The following is a 16,354-nucleotide window of genomic DNA, read 5'->3' as shown; positions in this document are numbered from 1 at the left end:
CAGGAATGGGTCACCATCTCTCTTCCTCTGGTTTTTAGCTTAGGGTGTTCAGCATCTCACCTGGAAGGGTATCAGCAGAGACAACTCCAGTGTCACTTGGGTGGTCGAGCTTGAAATCTTGGTGGCAGGTATCAATTCACAAATTCCTAAGACATTCTAGGCATGGAGTGTTGACAGTACCAGGACTGTAGTTCTCAACCTTGGCTGCAAATTAGAAACACCTAGAGAGCTTTTAAAAACTCTACTCCTGAGGCCACACCCTGACCACTAAGTTAGAGTCTCTAGGGGTGGGATCCAGGCATCTCCAAGTGATTCCAATGAGCGGCCCAAGTTGAGAACCACTGGTGTAGATTAGGGGTTGAAGCCAGAGTAGAAAGGATGGAATCCAGACCACAGGGACAGAGGTTGGGCAGGGCTCCATGGGTGGCTGATTCAGTACGAGGCAAGGAGGAGGGAGGCCCATGCCTGGGGTCTGAATTCCATGCCTGCATCTCTACAGAGAAAGGGTGTAGAGCAATATTGGAAGGAGAGCCAGTTTGGATGGGAACAAAAGTTCCACTTGAATTATTCTGAGTGGAAGGAATGGTAAAAGCAGTTGGGCCTGCTGGACTGGAGCTGAAAGGGAAGCCTAGCCTGGGAATACGACTGCAGAAATCTCCATTTCACAAGAATTGCAAGGATCAAGATAGAGAAAAGTAAGCTGAAGTCATGTGAAACGAGATCTGTGAAGTCTTTGCAGAACATCTGTTCGTCCCTTGTGTGTTTGGTCTACTGGGTGAGGCTGAGGGATGAGGAAGGCCCAGAGCAGGAGAGCCCAGCTAGGAGGCACAGTGGGCCACACAGCAGTTCCTTCTCTGGTGCTGGCATCCCGTAGAGGAACAAGTACCCATTTGGGTTTGCTCTCCTGCCATCCCGCCCTGTTGGAATCTGCCCATTGCAAGGATCACTTTTGTTATTTCTCTGCTTTTCAGACTCACTCTCAAAATGTAACTCTACTCCCTTGGGTTGGCCTTGCTTATTGGAGTCTTGTGTTCTCTCATTTAAAACTGCTCTGCCCATCTTATCCTTTTGGGACTTACAGCCAGCTCCCCATACCTGCCTCCGGAGCCCTTCCTTCTTGAGTGATTCTGAGCCTCCATCAGGAGGAGGTCCTGGCGCAGCCAGCATGCCTGTCAGCTCCACACTGACAAACGGCAGCGCTGCCAAGAGCTGCCCTTGCCTCTCACCCTCACGTTCCTCAGCCCTGCCGTGCCCCCAGCCCTGAGTCCACCCAGATCAGACACCGTGAGTGTTTGTGCAGGGAGGGAAGGGACAAAATCAGGGATCCAGGCCTTTGCTGTTCTGCCTGCCCACGTGTGGGTGGGCTGTGGGCCTCTCCCCTTGCTCAGTCCCTACCCACCAATTCTTCAGCAGCCTGGGGTTCCTGTGTGGGTCTACCAGGAAACAGGAGCTTGGGGACCTACTGAGCCTTCCTCATCTCTAGCTTCCAGGGGGCCCCACTGCCTTTCCCCACAGTGACGCCAGGGGGCAGAAGGGGCCCCTGTACAGGGTGCTCAGGTGCTTCTCTGCCTTCACAGGCCACTGTCACCAGCCACAGATGGGGGTGGCTGTTTTCTCTGCCTGAGGTCCCCAAAGAAACCAAGGCCAGAGAAGCCTGTTTCCAGACATGTGCCCTCAATATCTATCCCAGGGACCCTCCAGGTGCTCTCCTGACCAGCCTGGGGCGTATAGGAAATGACAGGTGCAGTGCAAATTGCAGCACTCAGGCTTCATGACTATGGAGGTACAGACACAAGGAACTGTGCTGTGTGTTTGTAAACTATTGATAACCATGTATTGGGTGTCTGCTGTATACTGGACTCTGTAGGCCCCACAGGGGATAGAGAGAGATGAAGGAAGTGAGATACCATCTCAAAAAAAAAAGGAAAAAAATGTTGGTTGGTTGGCTGGTTGGCTCTGCCTTATCTCTTAGCATATTTTCAGTTTTAAAATGAGGCCTGTATATTAGCTTGCAAGCAGATTGAAGAGCCTGCCCTCGTGGGGAAGAAGTGAGCCATTCAAAGACCTCCCCCACCAACCCTGGCCCTGTCCAGCACATACCATTTGTACAGATTTTCTCTCTGACAGTGAGGCCCTTCAAAAATGAACTGGAAAAAAAGTCAGTATCAATGTCTCCTGGGACTAATTTCTCATTTTCAGGGAAGGCAGAGAGTGAACAGGAGGCTGAGGCTCAGGCATGGGACGATGAAAGGGTGCTGGAGCGCATGGACCAACCAGGGCACAGCTAGCAGAGAGGCCTAGGTGGAGCCAGGGGTGTTGAGCCTAGAGGAGAGTGGGCCTAGCAGCTTTGTGCCTGGAAGGTTGTCAACTGGAAGGAGGACTCAGCCTGTGCTGTGAGACCCAAGGGCAGCACCAAGACCAACAGGAGACAGCCGGACAGATGGATCTTACCTAGACTAAGCTTCACATCCTGAAGCCAGAAAGGGGCCTCTCCTTTATAGTCCATGGAATGTTCTAGCATCTTCTCTGTTCAAGGCTAGGGGATCACTCCTTAAGTGTGCTGACCAGGTCATGATTCTGGATGAAACTTACAGCCACGAGTCATCATCAGACTCAGGGTGTGGGATGGCACTGGCCACTACTGGGGGCTGGTCCTAGCTCCAGCCCTGCTTGGCTGTGACCTCAGGGAACACACTCAGCCTCCTCCCCCAAAATAAAGGGTCTGCCCTGAGGATGCCGAGGGCCCTCTCAGTCTCTGATGTTTTGCATATCTGCTTTCCTTCCCAGGTCCTCATTCCTACGACCCGATGCAACTCCCACAAGGAGAACATCCAGGGCCAGCTCAAGGTTCGCACGCCTGGTATCTACATGCTCATCTTTGACAACACCTTCTCAAGGTAGGGCCACCTCAGGCATCAGCTCCATGTCTCCAGGCCTCTCTGCCACCTCTTCTCAAGAGCAGAGGTGGACACTCAAAACCAATTATTTGTCGATGACTTAATATTCATCATTCTTTGACTGTTGACTCCTCTCCCATGGTGTTGCATGTTGGTTAAGAGATTTTGTTGCACACAGGCTCATGCTTGCGGAGTCTCAGCCATGTCACTGCTGAGGGTCAGAGGTGTGACACTCCTAAGTCACACAGCTAGGGCTGGAGCCGAATCTGAACCAGGTGGCCCAGCCAGTCTGAACTCTTTAATAACCAAGGTGTCCTTTCCCTCTCTCTGATGTTGATTCCCACTGCCCTGCCACTGCCTTGCCCAAAGAAGGGGCTTAGAAAATACGGTGAAGGACTGAATGAATGAATGAATGAATGAGAAAGGGAGAAATGAAAGAAGGAAGGACAGAGCTTGAGATAAGCAGAGACTGCCTAAGACTGCACGGCAAAGGCCCTAGCAGTGTGGCGGGAGCGGCAGGTGCCATCTCTGGGAAGCACTCTGAGGACCAGCTAAGGTCCAGGAGTGAATAGTTTAGGGGATAGCGGAGAGGCTGGGCAGGAGAATGGGAATAGAGGGTGTTGAGTCCAGAGAGACAGCTGGGAGGGGAGCGGAGAGAGGACCGACATTAACTGAGCATCTGCCAAGTGCGTGGACAAGGGTGGTTAGGATTGCTGGGCACCTGCCCCTGTTTATGTCTTCTGCTTCAGCACAGACCCCTTAAGTGGAGCCGGCTCTTTAGAGAGACCTGCCTCATCTGTTTCCAGCCACATCCTCTCTGAGCAGGACCCTGGGCTACAGGTCACATCCCAAGCATGGGTACTTGGCTCTCAGCAGAATAACCGAGGAAAACTGTGTCATCCCCTCACCACCTCCAGGCTTTGAACTACCAGGGCTTGTGGCCGAGAGCGCCCACCTCAGGAGGGGATGGAAGATGAACTTCCCACCTTACCCCCTCCTGCTCCTGCCTACACTCCCCAGTGGAAATGAAAGCACCCCTGGAGTTAGCAGGACCTCATGGCATAGGTCTAGCATGGCCAGAGAGCTCTCTTTGGAGCCACTCCCCACCCCAAGAGTGGACATGAACCCCAGCCCCTCCTGAACAGGATAGGGCAGTGGTTGGGGAACACCAGGCCCAAGCTCTGCTCTTCCGCCAGTGGCCCTTAGTTGAGTCTCCATTTCCTCCTCTGCAGTGGCAGCCACACCACGCATTGATGGAGAGATGGAGGAGAGGTGTGATGAGGGCAGAGCACCATCCCAAGCCCAAGCAGGCTCCCAGTTACCCCTGGAGGTGGCCATGGTGCTGTGACAAACTCTGAACTTGGCCCACTGAGGTCATCTCAGGGGTCTACTTGAGATTTCCAAGCTATGGATGTCAGAACTGAGTTAGCTGCCAAGTCGGAAAAAATCTATGCTGGCCTCCGCCATGTGCCTCCTCCCATTGCCTGCTCTTTATACCCCAGTACACACACTGTGCAGTCCCCACCTCTAGCTGCTTCAGAGCAGTCAGGTGAGGGAGGTGGCATTCACAGCCTGCGACCAAAAGAGCATTTCTGCACCCAAGCCTCAGGAGAGTCCATGGTGATGTCCTGAGACCCTCTGACCCTCACAGGGAGAGATCCCCACTAGACAGACAGGAAACAGGGCACGTAGTTCCAGCACCCACACAACCAGGTCACTTCAGTGACTGCAGAGGCCTCAGCAGCAGCTGCCACCCCTTGGACTTTCAGCTCTCAAGTAACGCCCTCCCTTTCCATTTCTGTTTCCTTAGGTTTGTCTCTAAAAAGGTATTGTATCACTTGACGGTTGATCGGCCTGTGATCTACGATGGAAGTGATTTCCTGTAGCTTCAGCACCTCAGTAGCTTCACTTCTTCCACAGGAAACACTACTCTTCCTCACCTGTCACATAAAGCATTTTTTTACAAAGTCAGCTGCTCCAAACTCATCAACTCTGCCCCTCTGGAAGAGAGGCCCCTGGGCTGCCCCTCAGAGGTGGTGTCTGGGGAGCACTTTGTGCTCAGCACGATGCACCAGTCACTCTTAGCCCCCGATGCTTTGAAGGGCTCAGGCAGTGTTTCCGTTAAGTAGTAGATCTCTATCCAGCTGTTCTCATGAACATCCAAAGGGATGCTCTGCCAAAGGCTTAAATACCCAGGAGACCATCGGCCTCTCCTGGGAGCACAGTTGGCTCCAGGCCTCCTGTGGAGGGTTTCACAGGCAGAAGTGATCCCAACTTCTGCCTGTGGAGAGACTTTCTACCCTGCCCCACCAGGGCCCTGCATCTTGGAGACCTGAGCTCGTTGCCCTGACCATGCCCTGTGAGTCCTCAGGCTATGAGGCCCTCAGGTACTCCCAGGAAAAGGAAACACACGCCATCATGCAAGTCAGGGTGCCAGGGCACTCTCCTGAGATCTGGACCAGCCTCCTCTGGTCACGCTCCTGTCCCTCAGTGCCCCAGTAAGCTGGGGGCTGCTCCAGAACTCAGCAGTGTTGAAAGGGCCTCTAAGCTGCACTCTCTTCCTGGCCCTTTTGTCTGGGTGATTCTGTCCTCAAGTAAAGCCCTTCACTCAGCCAGGCCTCTCCACAGCTCAAAACACTGCCCTAAGAATCAGAAGTAAAGATAATCCAAGAACAAAACCCACCATACTGAGGGTCTGCAGTGGCTGTGTGTTCACTACGTCTAATGTCCGAATGCCAGCCAGTGTGGATGCCGTGATCACAGAGCAGAATCGTGCATTGGCTTTAGGGCTGCTCCTCAGCTGATGGCCCACTTTTGTTTATATAAATAAGAGCTTTGGCCAGGTGCGGTGGCTCATGCTCGTAATCCCAGCACTTTGGGAGGCCAAGGTGGGTGGATCACGAGGTCAGGAGTTCGAGACCTCAGACAGCCTGACCATCATGGCAAAACCCCGTCTCTACTAAAATTACAAAAATTAGCCGATGTGGTGGTGGGCACCTGTAATCCCAGCTACTCAGGAGGCTGAGGCAAGAGAATCATTTGAACCTGGGAGGTGGAGGTTGCAGTGAGCCAAGATCATGCCAATGCACTCCAGCTTGGGTGACAAGAGCGACTCCATCTCAAAAAATAAATTAAAAATAAGTAAGAGCTTCTGCCCCACCTGCAGACGTGTTTACTAATAATCATAGCCAGGGTTAGAACCACTGTCAAACATTAGGGCCTTCTTAACAAAAGTCTTTGGTAACTTAAGAACCAAAGTAACAGAGTAAGCAGAGGCATGATGCATCCCTAGCCCCACTCCCCACCTGACAGGTTCCCCTACAGCCTATTTGCCCACTTCCTGCTGCTCAGCTCACACCTGATCTCCAGGACACATCCCCGCTTGAAGCAGAGGGATCCCTGTTCCCGCACAAGAATTAGTTAATCTTCCTGTTCTCTGTGGTCCTTTTCTTCCCCCATGACAGAGAGCTCACCTTGGACAGCTCTTCATTCCCTGTTCACAGAACCAGCTACCTGCAGTCAGGCCCCAGGTTCTTCCACGGGTAATCAGAGCATCTGACAAAAGGTCCCACTTTGGCCAGGGGTGAGGGAGAGAACACTGAACAGGCTATCTGAGAATCTGGGAGCTGGGCCCAGCAATTCCTCCCGCTAGCCTTGTGACCCAAGTACAGTCACACACTTCCTACAAACTTTGTCATAACCCTGGTCTGGCTGGTTTTGAGGGCTTGAGAATGGGTCAGGGACTCCAGGTGAAGTCCAGCAGAGACCCCAAACCCACCGCACACCAGCAGCCACAGCCTCACCACCAGCAAAGAGGACTCTTGTGGGGCCACAAGTAAGAGGTAATTTCTGGAATGGACTCAGACCTTTAAACAGGAGAGTTGGGCACTTCCAGTCAGTTTAAGCAGGTCATGGGGAATGGAGAATAGAACCTTTCAAAGAGGTTGCCTAGAGAAGAGCTGGGCCTCTTGCATTTGGCTTCCTTGGAACAGCCTCTTCTGGCAGAAAGCCTTCAGGTGCTCAATCATCTTCCCCTGACCAAGGCTTTGACCATACTCAGTATTGGAATAAAAATGGCCGGGTCCCCAGCGACTCTTCTTGGCCTCACATTTGTTCTCATAGACATGACACATGGCCTGAGATAATTCATAGTGAATTGTGCTAACTTTGAATTCATCCAGCCTCTTGCAAAGGATAATCAGAAGTCAGCTCGTTCACTGTAAGAAAGAAACTAACGAAAGAGAACCCAGAGCAATCTAGAATCTTTGAGTGCTTAGCTTTCTGAGAATACTGCGGAGATTCTGGCCAAGCTGATAACCTTCTGAAGTGTCACTGGCACCATATGCAACAAGAACCACCATTCATTGAGTAGCTAATGGGTTTGGGGCCCGGGACGTTCCATCTGAGGTCCTTTCCGAATATCTGTCACTCATCACAGCAGAGGACCAGTTGCAGCTTACCTAGACCACTCCTCCAGGAGAGCTGGGCCTCTTGTGCACACCACCTCCAGTGCTGACTGCTGTTGTTCAAAAAAAGCCTTTGCTGCATTCGGAGGACTGCCCCGTGCCCCGAGGTGACTTCTTAACTATGTGGTTTCATTAGCAAATTTATGTTTTGTGCTGGGTGGACATTTGTATTTTATTAGGTTGCTATTCAAGCTCAAGTTTGCTGTGCTCTCTGCAGCTACAGAACATCTTGGCATATTTAAGAGTGGCTTTTATAAATAGCTTTATTCTGATTTTAATCAGGTTCCCAGCTTTACTAAGGATTAAGGACTGGGGTACTTTGTTAAAAAATGCAAATAACAATTGAAGAACCACTGCTGCAGGTGGTAGCCCTGGCTAGACTGAATTACACTAGAAATCGGCAAGAAGGAAGCATCCTTGGGATCCCAGATCACTCTTAAAAAAAAAAAAAGGCAGCCTCCTGATGGCCCATCTCTCTGAATAACAGTCACATCTTAGTGTCGATACCAGATGCCTTCTTCATCACTGCCACTGAAGCCACCTTCAAGAACATGCCAGCTTCTGTTAGACACACTTATCCACAAACAAGGAAGCACGTTTGGCACAAAGCATTGTCTTCCAGGTCCAAGTGGACTCTACATAGTGCTTCTGACTTCAGCACACTGGACTCCAGGTGGACTGGACCAAGAGCAGGCAAAGACACTGGAACCGAAAAACTCCACAGGATTTGGAAGATAGAAATGAAAAGCCAAATCATCTAACTCAAGAATAAGTGGTGTTTTAGAAATTTTAAAATTACCATCTAAGGTGGTGAAACTATTCCAGGCCCAAATGAAAGGAATCCCCATTTGAGGATAAAGTCACAGAGCCTGTGTTTTATGATATGGTTGGATGTCCACTGATAAAATTTTAAAGGAGTTTCATATTTTAACGTGCACCTTGGTGATTCTACATGTGAGAATTCTTTAGACCAAGAAACTGTCCATGGCTTAGAGGTGTTGGGAATTAAAGCAGAGAGAAGGCGTGCTTAGAACCAAGGATGGTCATGTACACAAAGACAGCCATTCGTGTTTACAAAACATTGACCGAGAAAGCACTTTGCAGGGGAACCCTGTAAGTTCTTCTCATTTCATTACATTTCTTCCAAGGAAACAGGAGAGACCGAATTAATAATTCTCTCTTTGCTCTTAAGCACTTTTTAAATAATAAAGTATATCTTGAACTTTTAGGAGGCATCTCTGATTTAAAAAAACGGCTGCTTGACATATGTTATCCAGAGACACTCTGCCTCCGGTGGCTGCACAGCAACACCCAAGCCTTATTTGAAAGGCTTAACATTTGGAATTGCACTTTAATTGATTAATCCTCAATTCATGTGGCCTTACAGGATGGCGGGTCTGGGACCCCAATTCATTCTTATCTGCCAAAGAATTTATCTAGAAGCACATCAAGTACCAGCACCCCACCTGCACAGTGGGGGTGGAAAACTTTTGTATCCCCAAGCATATTATTTTATAGTGTTTGCCATGCCATGTGGAAATAATATATTTTTTAACCTCAGGATTTAAATAAAGTAAACACTATGACATTTAGACATTTGTCTCTCATTTCTTTGGGACATAAACTGTATGACGAAGTTACCCAGAGCTGAGTAGGAGTCGAGCTGTGCTGCTGGGAGATAGAGCATCTTTTACGGTGGCTTTTCAGGAGGACTTGAGCCAGCAGATGTTCTGGGAAGTTTCCAGTTGGCCTGGCATCTGGATACTCCCAAACCTACTGTGACGCTCGTGTTTAGACCTGCCTGAGCCGTCCTGTTCTTCAGTCCATGCTGCTGTACCCTATGGGCTACTAGCCTCGGCTCAAATGTCCAGCTCTCCCAGGGCACCCACAGAGCATTTTGAGCGTAGAGCAGACTTCTGAATTTACCAGAACAATGGGCTGTTGAGAAGCACTGTGGATGACCTAAAACCACGATTAGTCAATGTGAGGTACAAAGCTGGGCAAGACTGCCAGGCCAAGATGGCTGGCAGAGGAAGAAGTCAGCCCTCCCACCCCAGCATACCCTGCTCTGGCCAGGTCAGCAAAGAGCCTGGACAGAGGCCCAGAGGGGTGTGCCCTGGTCACTCCTGGATGTCGGACTGAGCTCAGGCTGAGGAGCCCACCCACACTCACCTCACACTCCCACTCCAGGGATGACCAGGCCTCCGTCCCTGGAGTGCTCTGCACCCCAAAAGAACACCTCCCCACACCACTCCTTCACTGCCCTTCCTCCTCCAGTCCTCCCCTGCTGCCAGACTTTCATTTGGCCTCTTTTTTAAATCTGTTATTCCATTGAAGAAGTCACATTTTCTGTAACTCTGGTTCTCTCCCAAGGGCAAGGGACACTGTCGCCTTCATCTTTATCTTCATCCCCCTCCTCCCTTTCCTCCCCACCACAGCATCGAGCAACATGTCAGACGGGAAAGGACTCAAAAAATGCTGAATTGACCTCACAGGTCAGTTGACCTCAGGCACCTCACAGTGCCCTGGGTCAGCCAAAAAGTCATCAGCATTCCCATTGGCAACCAATTCTGCTGGGAACAGAGGCTCCTGAAATACTTCAGTGGCAGAGAAGGGAAAGGGCAGGCCTGCAGGAGATGTGGGCGATGACAGCTGGTCACTTAGTTCCACCTCCTGCACTCCCTCTCATGTCAAAGGTGTCCTTGGGTTGGGTGAGGTGGCTCATGCCTGTAATCCCAATACTGGGAGTCCAAGCCGGGAGGATTGCTTGAGCCCAGGGATTTGAGACCACCTGGGCAATATAGTGAGACCCTGTCTCTACATTATTTTTCTTTAATTAGCCAGGTGTGGTGGTGCATGTCTATAGTCCCAACTTGGTAGAGGCTGCAGTGAGCCAAGATTGTGCCACTCCATGGGTGACAGAGTGAGGGCCTGTCTCAAAAAAATAAAAAGGTGCCCTCAAATCAAGTCTCTGTCTAGTAACCAGGTTGACATAATGGCAGATAGTCCAGCTTCCCCAAATGACAGCCAGAGTTTCTTTTTTAATACAACAGTTCTTCCTGAGGCTTCGTGGCCTCATGGGCTGGGGACTAGAACAAGAAACAGTTGAGAAACACACAGATGTGTGTCCTGCCAATCTGGGGCTGGTATCTGGGGACCTCCATGTCAAAATCCTCCATTCCACCTCAGCCCACCCCGCTAAACTGCAGAGCAACTCAAGGTGACCCAAGTCTTTGCTGGAGGATTTCCAAGCCCCACAGTTGATTCCAGGTAATCCAGCCCAGTTCAGTGTCCTCAGACTCTGTGGCACATAGAGGTGTCCCACCCCTCCCTGCCATGTCTGCTGGGTGAGGGCTGAGGATGCAGAGACTCCCAGGGGATTGAGAAGGCTCCTTACAGCAAGGTCAGCCCTTTCAGTTTGAAGATGCGTGGGAAAAATCTCTTGCCACCCACACACATCTGAAGAGCAAACAGATGGTGAAACCTGTAGCCCAAGATGAGAAAACGAACTTTTTTTGAGACAGCAGTTGAAGCTGAAGCCTCAGAAGCTGGGGGGAAAGCACAGTGATTATGAAAGATGTTCAAAGTGGGTTAGGGGTGAGAAAAAGTTCAGCCTTTTACTTTTCCCACACCCGCTGGTTTCTGAAGAAGGATGGTAACCCGAGCAGAAGGGTGATGGCCGACCTCTGGGCTTTGATGTGTGTCCCCTCCTCCTCCGCCCCGTCCTGCAAGCACTGGGGAGGTTGGAGACCGGTGTGGTTTCCTCACGCCTCCCACCACGCAGGCACTGAGGTTGGCTCCGAGTTGACAGCCCCATCTGAATCCTGGAATGAATTAAGGTTTTTTTAGCTAAAAAGTGAACAAAACCTGACATGCATGAGTCCTTACTGAAAGGAAGTCCTCGTTTTCAGGACAGGTTTGGCTTCCAGCCTGTGAGTCCATAGAATCATCACAGGTGATTTCAGGAGGCCTCCTGCTTTCTGCTCCCAAGGCAGACTGGCTGAGCCTCGGAGGAGAGAAGGAAGCCATTTCTGGGAGGCCAAAACATCCATCTTCCAGGTCAGTGGGGCAGGTGCTGTCTTCTCTCTGGCTTGAGAGAGGAAAGCTGATGAGGGAGAAGGGAGGTAGGGGATAAAAGATAGGAGAGCAAAGAAGTGATGAGAAAAGAGGAGTAATAGAAAGGGCCTCCCCAAAGCCTGCAGGGAGGGCTGGACCCAGGGCTGCTTAGCAGAAGCCATCTTTTTCATGGGAAGAAAGGGGCAGTGAGAAATGACAGATAGCTTTTATGTAATATAAACTTTTATGTATATGAAATCTGATAGATTTTATATAATGCATTAGTAAAGAGATGCATGTATTACTAGTTCATACGTCTGCTCTAACATTTGGAGAACTGTATTTCAACGTAATTGGTTTCCTTTGTAATTTATTTTATTGTCTGAATTTTAAAACATTCTGAGAAAGGGGCTACAGGCTTCGTCAGATTGTCAAAGGTGTGGATGAGACTCCCCAACCAAAACAAAATTAAGGATCTTTGGGTTGTGTCAGGTCCTCATGAAAAACGAGAATGATCAGCTTGTCGCATCACTGGTTTGTTAATAGTAACAACAGTAGCATTGTTTAATTTGTATAATTGTATAATTTGCTAGGCTCTTGCTGTAAGTCAGCCCGCTTTTACAGATGAGGAACCAAGACCTGGGGAAGCTGGTAAGTCTGAACCATTTACAGAACGCGTTACTGCTGCTGCGTTATGCTGAGACAGCTGTAGAGTGTTTTTCTCTAAACTAGTCTCATTTTTCTTGAATATGGATTATCTGATGATTTATAAAAAACTTCCATAAGCCAGGATTTGCTATGGCAGCCTTGACCTTCACATCTTTACCACGATGACTGTGAATACAAAAGGCTCTATCAGTTACCAGCTGTCAGAATAACGCTGCATTCTTCTGTGTTATCTGAAGTTGGACAACCTCAAAACCATGGCTTAAATCACTGAGGATTTATTTTGCCCACAAACATGCAGGTTGACTGGGGGCTCTGGACTCCTGGTGGGCTCACTCCCTTGTCTGCCCGTGGTCAGCTATGCCTCGAGGCTGTGCTCGCTATGTCCATTGGCTAATCGTGGCTGGGCTGACTCCTATGTCTGTCGTCAGTTGGTCAAATGAAGGCTGGCTAGTCTAGGATGGTCTTGGTCAGACAGCTTGGCTGCACTCCACGTGGTCTCCCTGGCCCCAACAGGATAGCCTAGGCTTCTTCAGATGGCCACTGAGCAGGTTTCCAAGAGAGTGAGCACAAGTGCCCGAGCTTCACAAGAGTCCAGTCTCAGAAGTGGAGCATCACTTAACAGTGTTTCGTTGGCCAAAGCAAGTCACAGGCCAGCCCAGAGTCAAGATGTGGGAAAAGGAACGCGTTCCTCTGGGTGGGAGGACTGCACGGTCACTTTACAAGGGCACAGGGACAGTGAGGGGTAGAAAATTAGGACCATTTTTGTAATCATTCTACCAAAGAGTCAGATAATCTTCCCTTCTTGCACATATTTCGACCTCAGTTTTCATCTTCAGTAAAAGACCTGCCTTCTCCAGATGCACTCATACAAGTACACAAAAATACACGCAGCGCTCTTCATGGCCAGACATCTGTGATGGCAAAATCAGGAAGGAATTTGTTCAGAGTGAGTCGGGTTGAGGTGCTATATGACGGCACCCTGGGAGATTGTGTGGTGAACACTAGTCACACCCATGCAGCATTTCCTGACGAAGACACTGGACACAGCAAATGGAGCTGGTGATGGGCTGGGGCTTTGGAGTTGGTGGCAGGAATAAGATGCTTTTACTTTTCTCTTTATACCTTTCTATGTTGTATGATGTATTTTTATTAGGTGTCAGTTTAACTTTTAAAATATGAAAACTAGTTTCTAAAATATATTCACGTCATCTTACAGCCATCTCAAGCTCCCAGTAAACAACCAAATGCCCAGCTCCTTTATGCTGGGGTCATTACCAGTTGTTCATGTCTTTCTGCATTCACCAAAGGGGTGACCTCCTCACCAGCCAAGCTGGATGGCATACAGCCATGAGAGCAGAGGACCTGGGAGGAAGCCACCATATGGCCAGGGTTCCTCTTCCCCTGCCTGGGGGCGGGCCCAGCTAGGGCCCCTGTCCTCCTGACTCAGGGCCTCTGGGAGAAGAGCTATATCCAGATATATGGTACAAATTGACCACTGGAATGACAGTGCTTGAACCCCAACTGGGGAGAAAGTACAACAGCCTCCAAGAGGTTGAGTTCTCGAATCAGAAAGACATGGATCCAACTCCTGGTGCCACTACCCACTTCCTCTGGCTTTGGACAAGTCACTTAGCTCTTCTGTGCCTCAAAAATGTGATAGCTGCTATCATTGAGAAACACGTTCACACCTTATCCAATCCGTTCTGCTCTCTTGGCTCTTTTGATTCCTTCTGGGCATTAGCGAGTCAAGTTGGGGGACTGAGTGATTGGGGTCATTGAAAGTTGAGTTAATTTACAGAGTAGCTGCCTTTGGTGATTTTAAAACGTGGCCCCAGAGTTATTTGACACCCTTCCCATAAGAGGTGGAGTCTACAGCCCTTTCCTTGACTCGGGGCCGGCACTCTGACTAGTGGAATAGCAGAGGGCCACTCTGTGGCTTCTGGTGCCATGTCAGAAAAGGACCTGCAACTCCTCGCTGGTTCTCTTGCTAATGGGAAGCCAGCTGCCATGTAAAGGGTCTGAGTACTGTGAGCCCTCCCTGCTGACACGGCCATGTGCTGGGGCACTGCTCTCCAAGTCAAGCCTTCCAGTGGCCCCAGCCCCAGCCAATATCTGACTGCAGCCACACGAGAGACCCCAAGCTAGATACATCCTTGTGAGTCCAAATTCCTGGCCCACAAAATAATGAGTAAAATAAAATGGTTATTGTTTTTATACCACTAAATTTTGTGGCAGCAGTTACAAGGACACGGCTGAATTGAATACAAGCAAGGTTCTTAGAATCACTTCTTTCATTTAATTGCAAATGAGCCAAAAAGAGATCATCTAAATTTTTTTTTTGTTTTATTGGATTACTCCTGATACTCTATCATAGCAAACCTGATACAAGTTTCACCTACACATCCTCTTTCCACATCCTTACTTCCCATTTATTTGCTCCTCAGCCAATCACAGTCTGCTTTGATGATGCCTGGGAAGCTGCTCCTCGCCAGGTGGCTGCCAGCCTCACTCTCTCTTGACCTCAGCTCTTCCCATGCTCATGGCTACCATCTTCCGGGTAGCATCCCCAGAATTGCCCTCTGCTGATCCTCCCCTCCCAGAAGCAGCACCACCAACCATCCAAACATGCAGATTCAAAACCCAAGTCATCCCTGATTCCTTCCTTTCTCTCAGTTCTAACCTTCCCCATTGCTTCTGCCCCCAGAGTAAGTCAAAAGCCATCCGTCTCTCCACACCACAACCACCACCTTCACTGTAACTCCACCACCATCATCTTTTTCCTTAACCGAAACAGCTCCTGACTGGCCTCCCTGCTTCCTTGCACTGCCCCTAGCCCCCAGCCACCACCCTGCTTCACCTGGGGGCTTTAGAGATCTTTAAAACATGACTTGGACCATGGCACACCACTTAAAAATCATCCTGAAGTGGAATAAAAAAAATTGTGCGCCTGAACAGCGCCCCTACCTTCCACTCTCATCTAACTTCCCTCTCTCATAAGCCTCCAATCACCAGTGGCCCTTTTTTAAACCACTTAACTCTACTGATCACTTTTCCACCTGAGAGACACCTGTGAGAATTAAGAGTGATGGTTTCACCCCGTCTCAGGCAATATCAGATTTCCTGCAGTCCTTAGAGACTTCCTAGTTTCCAAAAGTTGAACAAGAAACCCCAGAGCTCACTGTGGCCTTTGTCAGCCTCTGCAGGGCATTCTGAGCCACCTCGATGGTTACCACACTGAGAAAGTGCCACCCATGACATGAGCCTCTCCAAGCTTGCTCCCCAGTGGGCTCCCTCAGTTCCTTCGGTGAGTGGTGGCCTAACCACACAGAGGAAGAGTCCATCTAGTCTCCATTTCCAATTTTAATTTTTTAAAATTGTGATTTGGGGCTTTATAAAAGGATAAAAGCATGAGTTTTTAGGGGAATTGCATGACATCTTGGATTTGCTCTAAAATACTACAGGAAACTTTTTAAAGGAAGGAAAAAGAAGGAAAGGAGTGGATGAAACAAAGAGGAAAGGAAAGAAAAGTGGGAAGCATAGCTGAAATGAAAACTGGGCAAAACGTTGACCATGATTGAAGCTGAGTGAGGGTATGTGGATGTTCTTATACCAGCGGTCCTCAACCTTTTTGGCACCTGGGACCAGTTTCATGGAAGACAGTTTTTCCATAGACCTGCAGCATTGGTGGGGAGGTGATTTCATGATGATTCAGACATGTTACATCTATTGTGCACTTCCATTATTAGTACACTGTAATGTGTAATGAAATAATTAAACAACTCACCATAATGTAGAATCAGTGGAAGCCCTGAGCTCATTTTCCTGCAACTAGACGGTCCCACTGGGGGGTGATGGGAGACAGTGACAGGTCATCAAGCATTAGAGTCTCATAAGGAGTGCACAGCCTAGATCCCTTGTGTGAGCTGATCACAGTAGAGTTTGTGAGAGTCTAATGCCACCACTGATCTGACAGGTGGTGGAGCTCAGGCAGTAATGTGAGTGATGAGAAGCAGCTGTAAATATAGATGAAGCTTCACTCACCTGGCTGCCACTCACCTCCTTCTGTGCAACCTGGTTCCTAACAGGCCACAGAGCAATAACGGTCTGTGGCTCCCTGCGTTAATACTATTCCCTCTGCTTTTGTGTATGTTTTTAAATTTCTGTAATTAAAACGTTTACAAAAGAAAAGCACATGAGTGGAGAAGGCCTTGTTGCATGCACGGACACTTCACCAAAGAGTTGACCATGATGTCCCACAGCCATGAG

General features: G+C 49.3%; 1 protein-coding gene across 6 annotated transcripts in view; it reads left to right on the top strand.

Moving 5' to 3' along the window:
• The window catches only part of FYCO1 (FYVE and coiled-coil domain autophagy adaptor 1), a 77,960-nt gene extending 69,005 nt beyond the window's left edge, over positions 1 to 8,955 (top strand). For all 6 annotated transcript variants that reach the window (XM_008981530.5, XM_035275060.3, XM_002758275.7 and 3 more), the window contains 2 exons: positions 2,788 to 2,897; positions 4,708 to 8,955. In XM_008981530.5, coding sequence (XP_008979778.4) covers positions 2,788 to 2,897; positions 4,708 to 4,783 — 186 coding nt within the window. In that variant the 3' untranslated portion in view covers positions 4,784 to 8,955. The remainder of the gene's footprint in view (positions 1 to 2,787; positions 2,898 to 4,707) is intronic.
• Positions 8,956 to 16,354: the final 7,399 nt, after the last annotated feature.

The sequence above is a fragment of the Callithrix jacchus genome, chromosome 15 (genome assembly GCF_049354715.1).
Source record: "Callithrix jacchus isolate 240 chromosome 15, calJac240_pri, whole genome shotgun sequence".
In the NCBI taxonomy this organism is placed as follows: Eukaryota; Metazoa; Chordata; class Mammalia; order Primates; family Cebidae; genus Callithrix; species Callithrix jacchus.
This window is presented reverse-complemented; position numbering and strand designations above follow the sequence as displayed.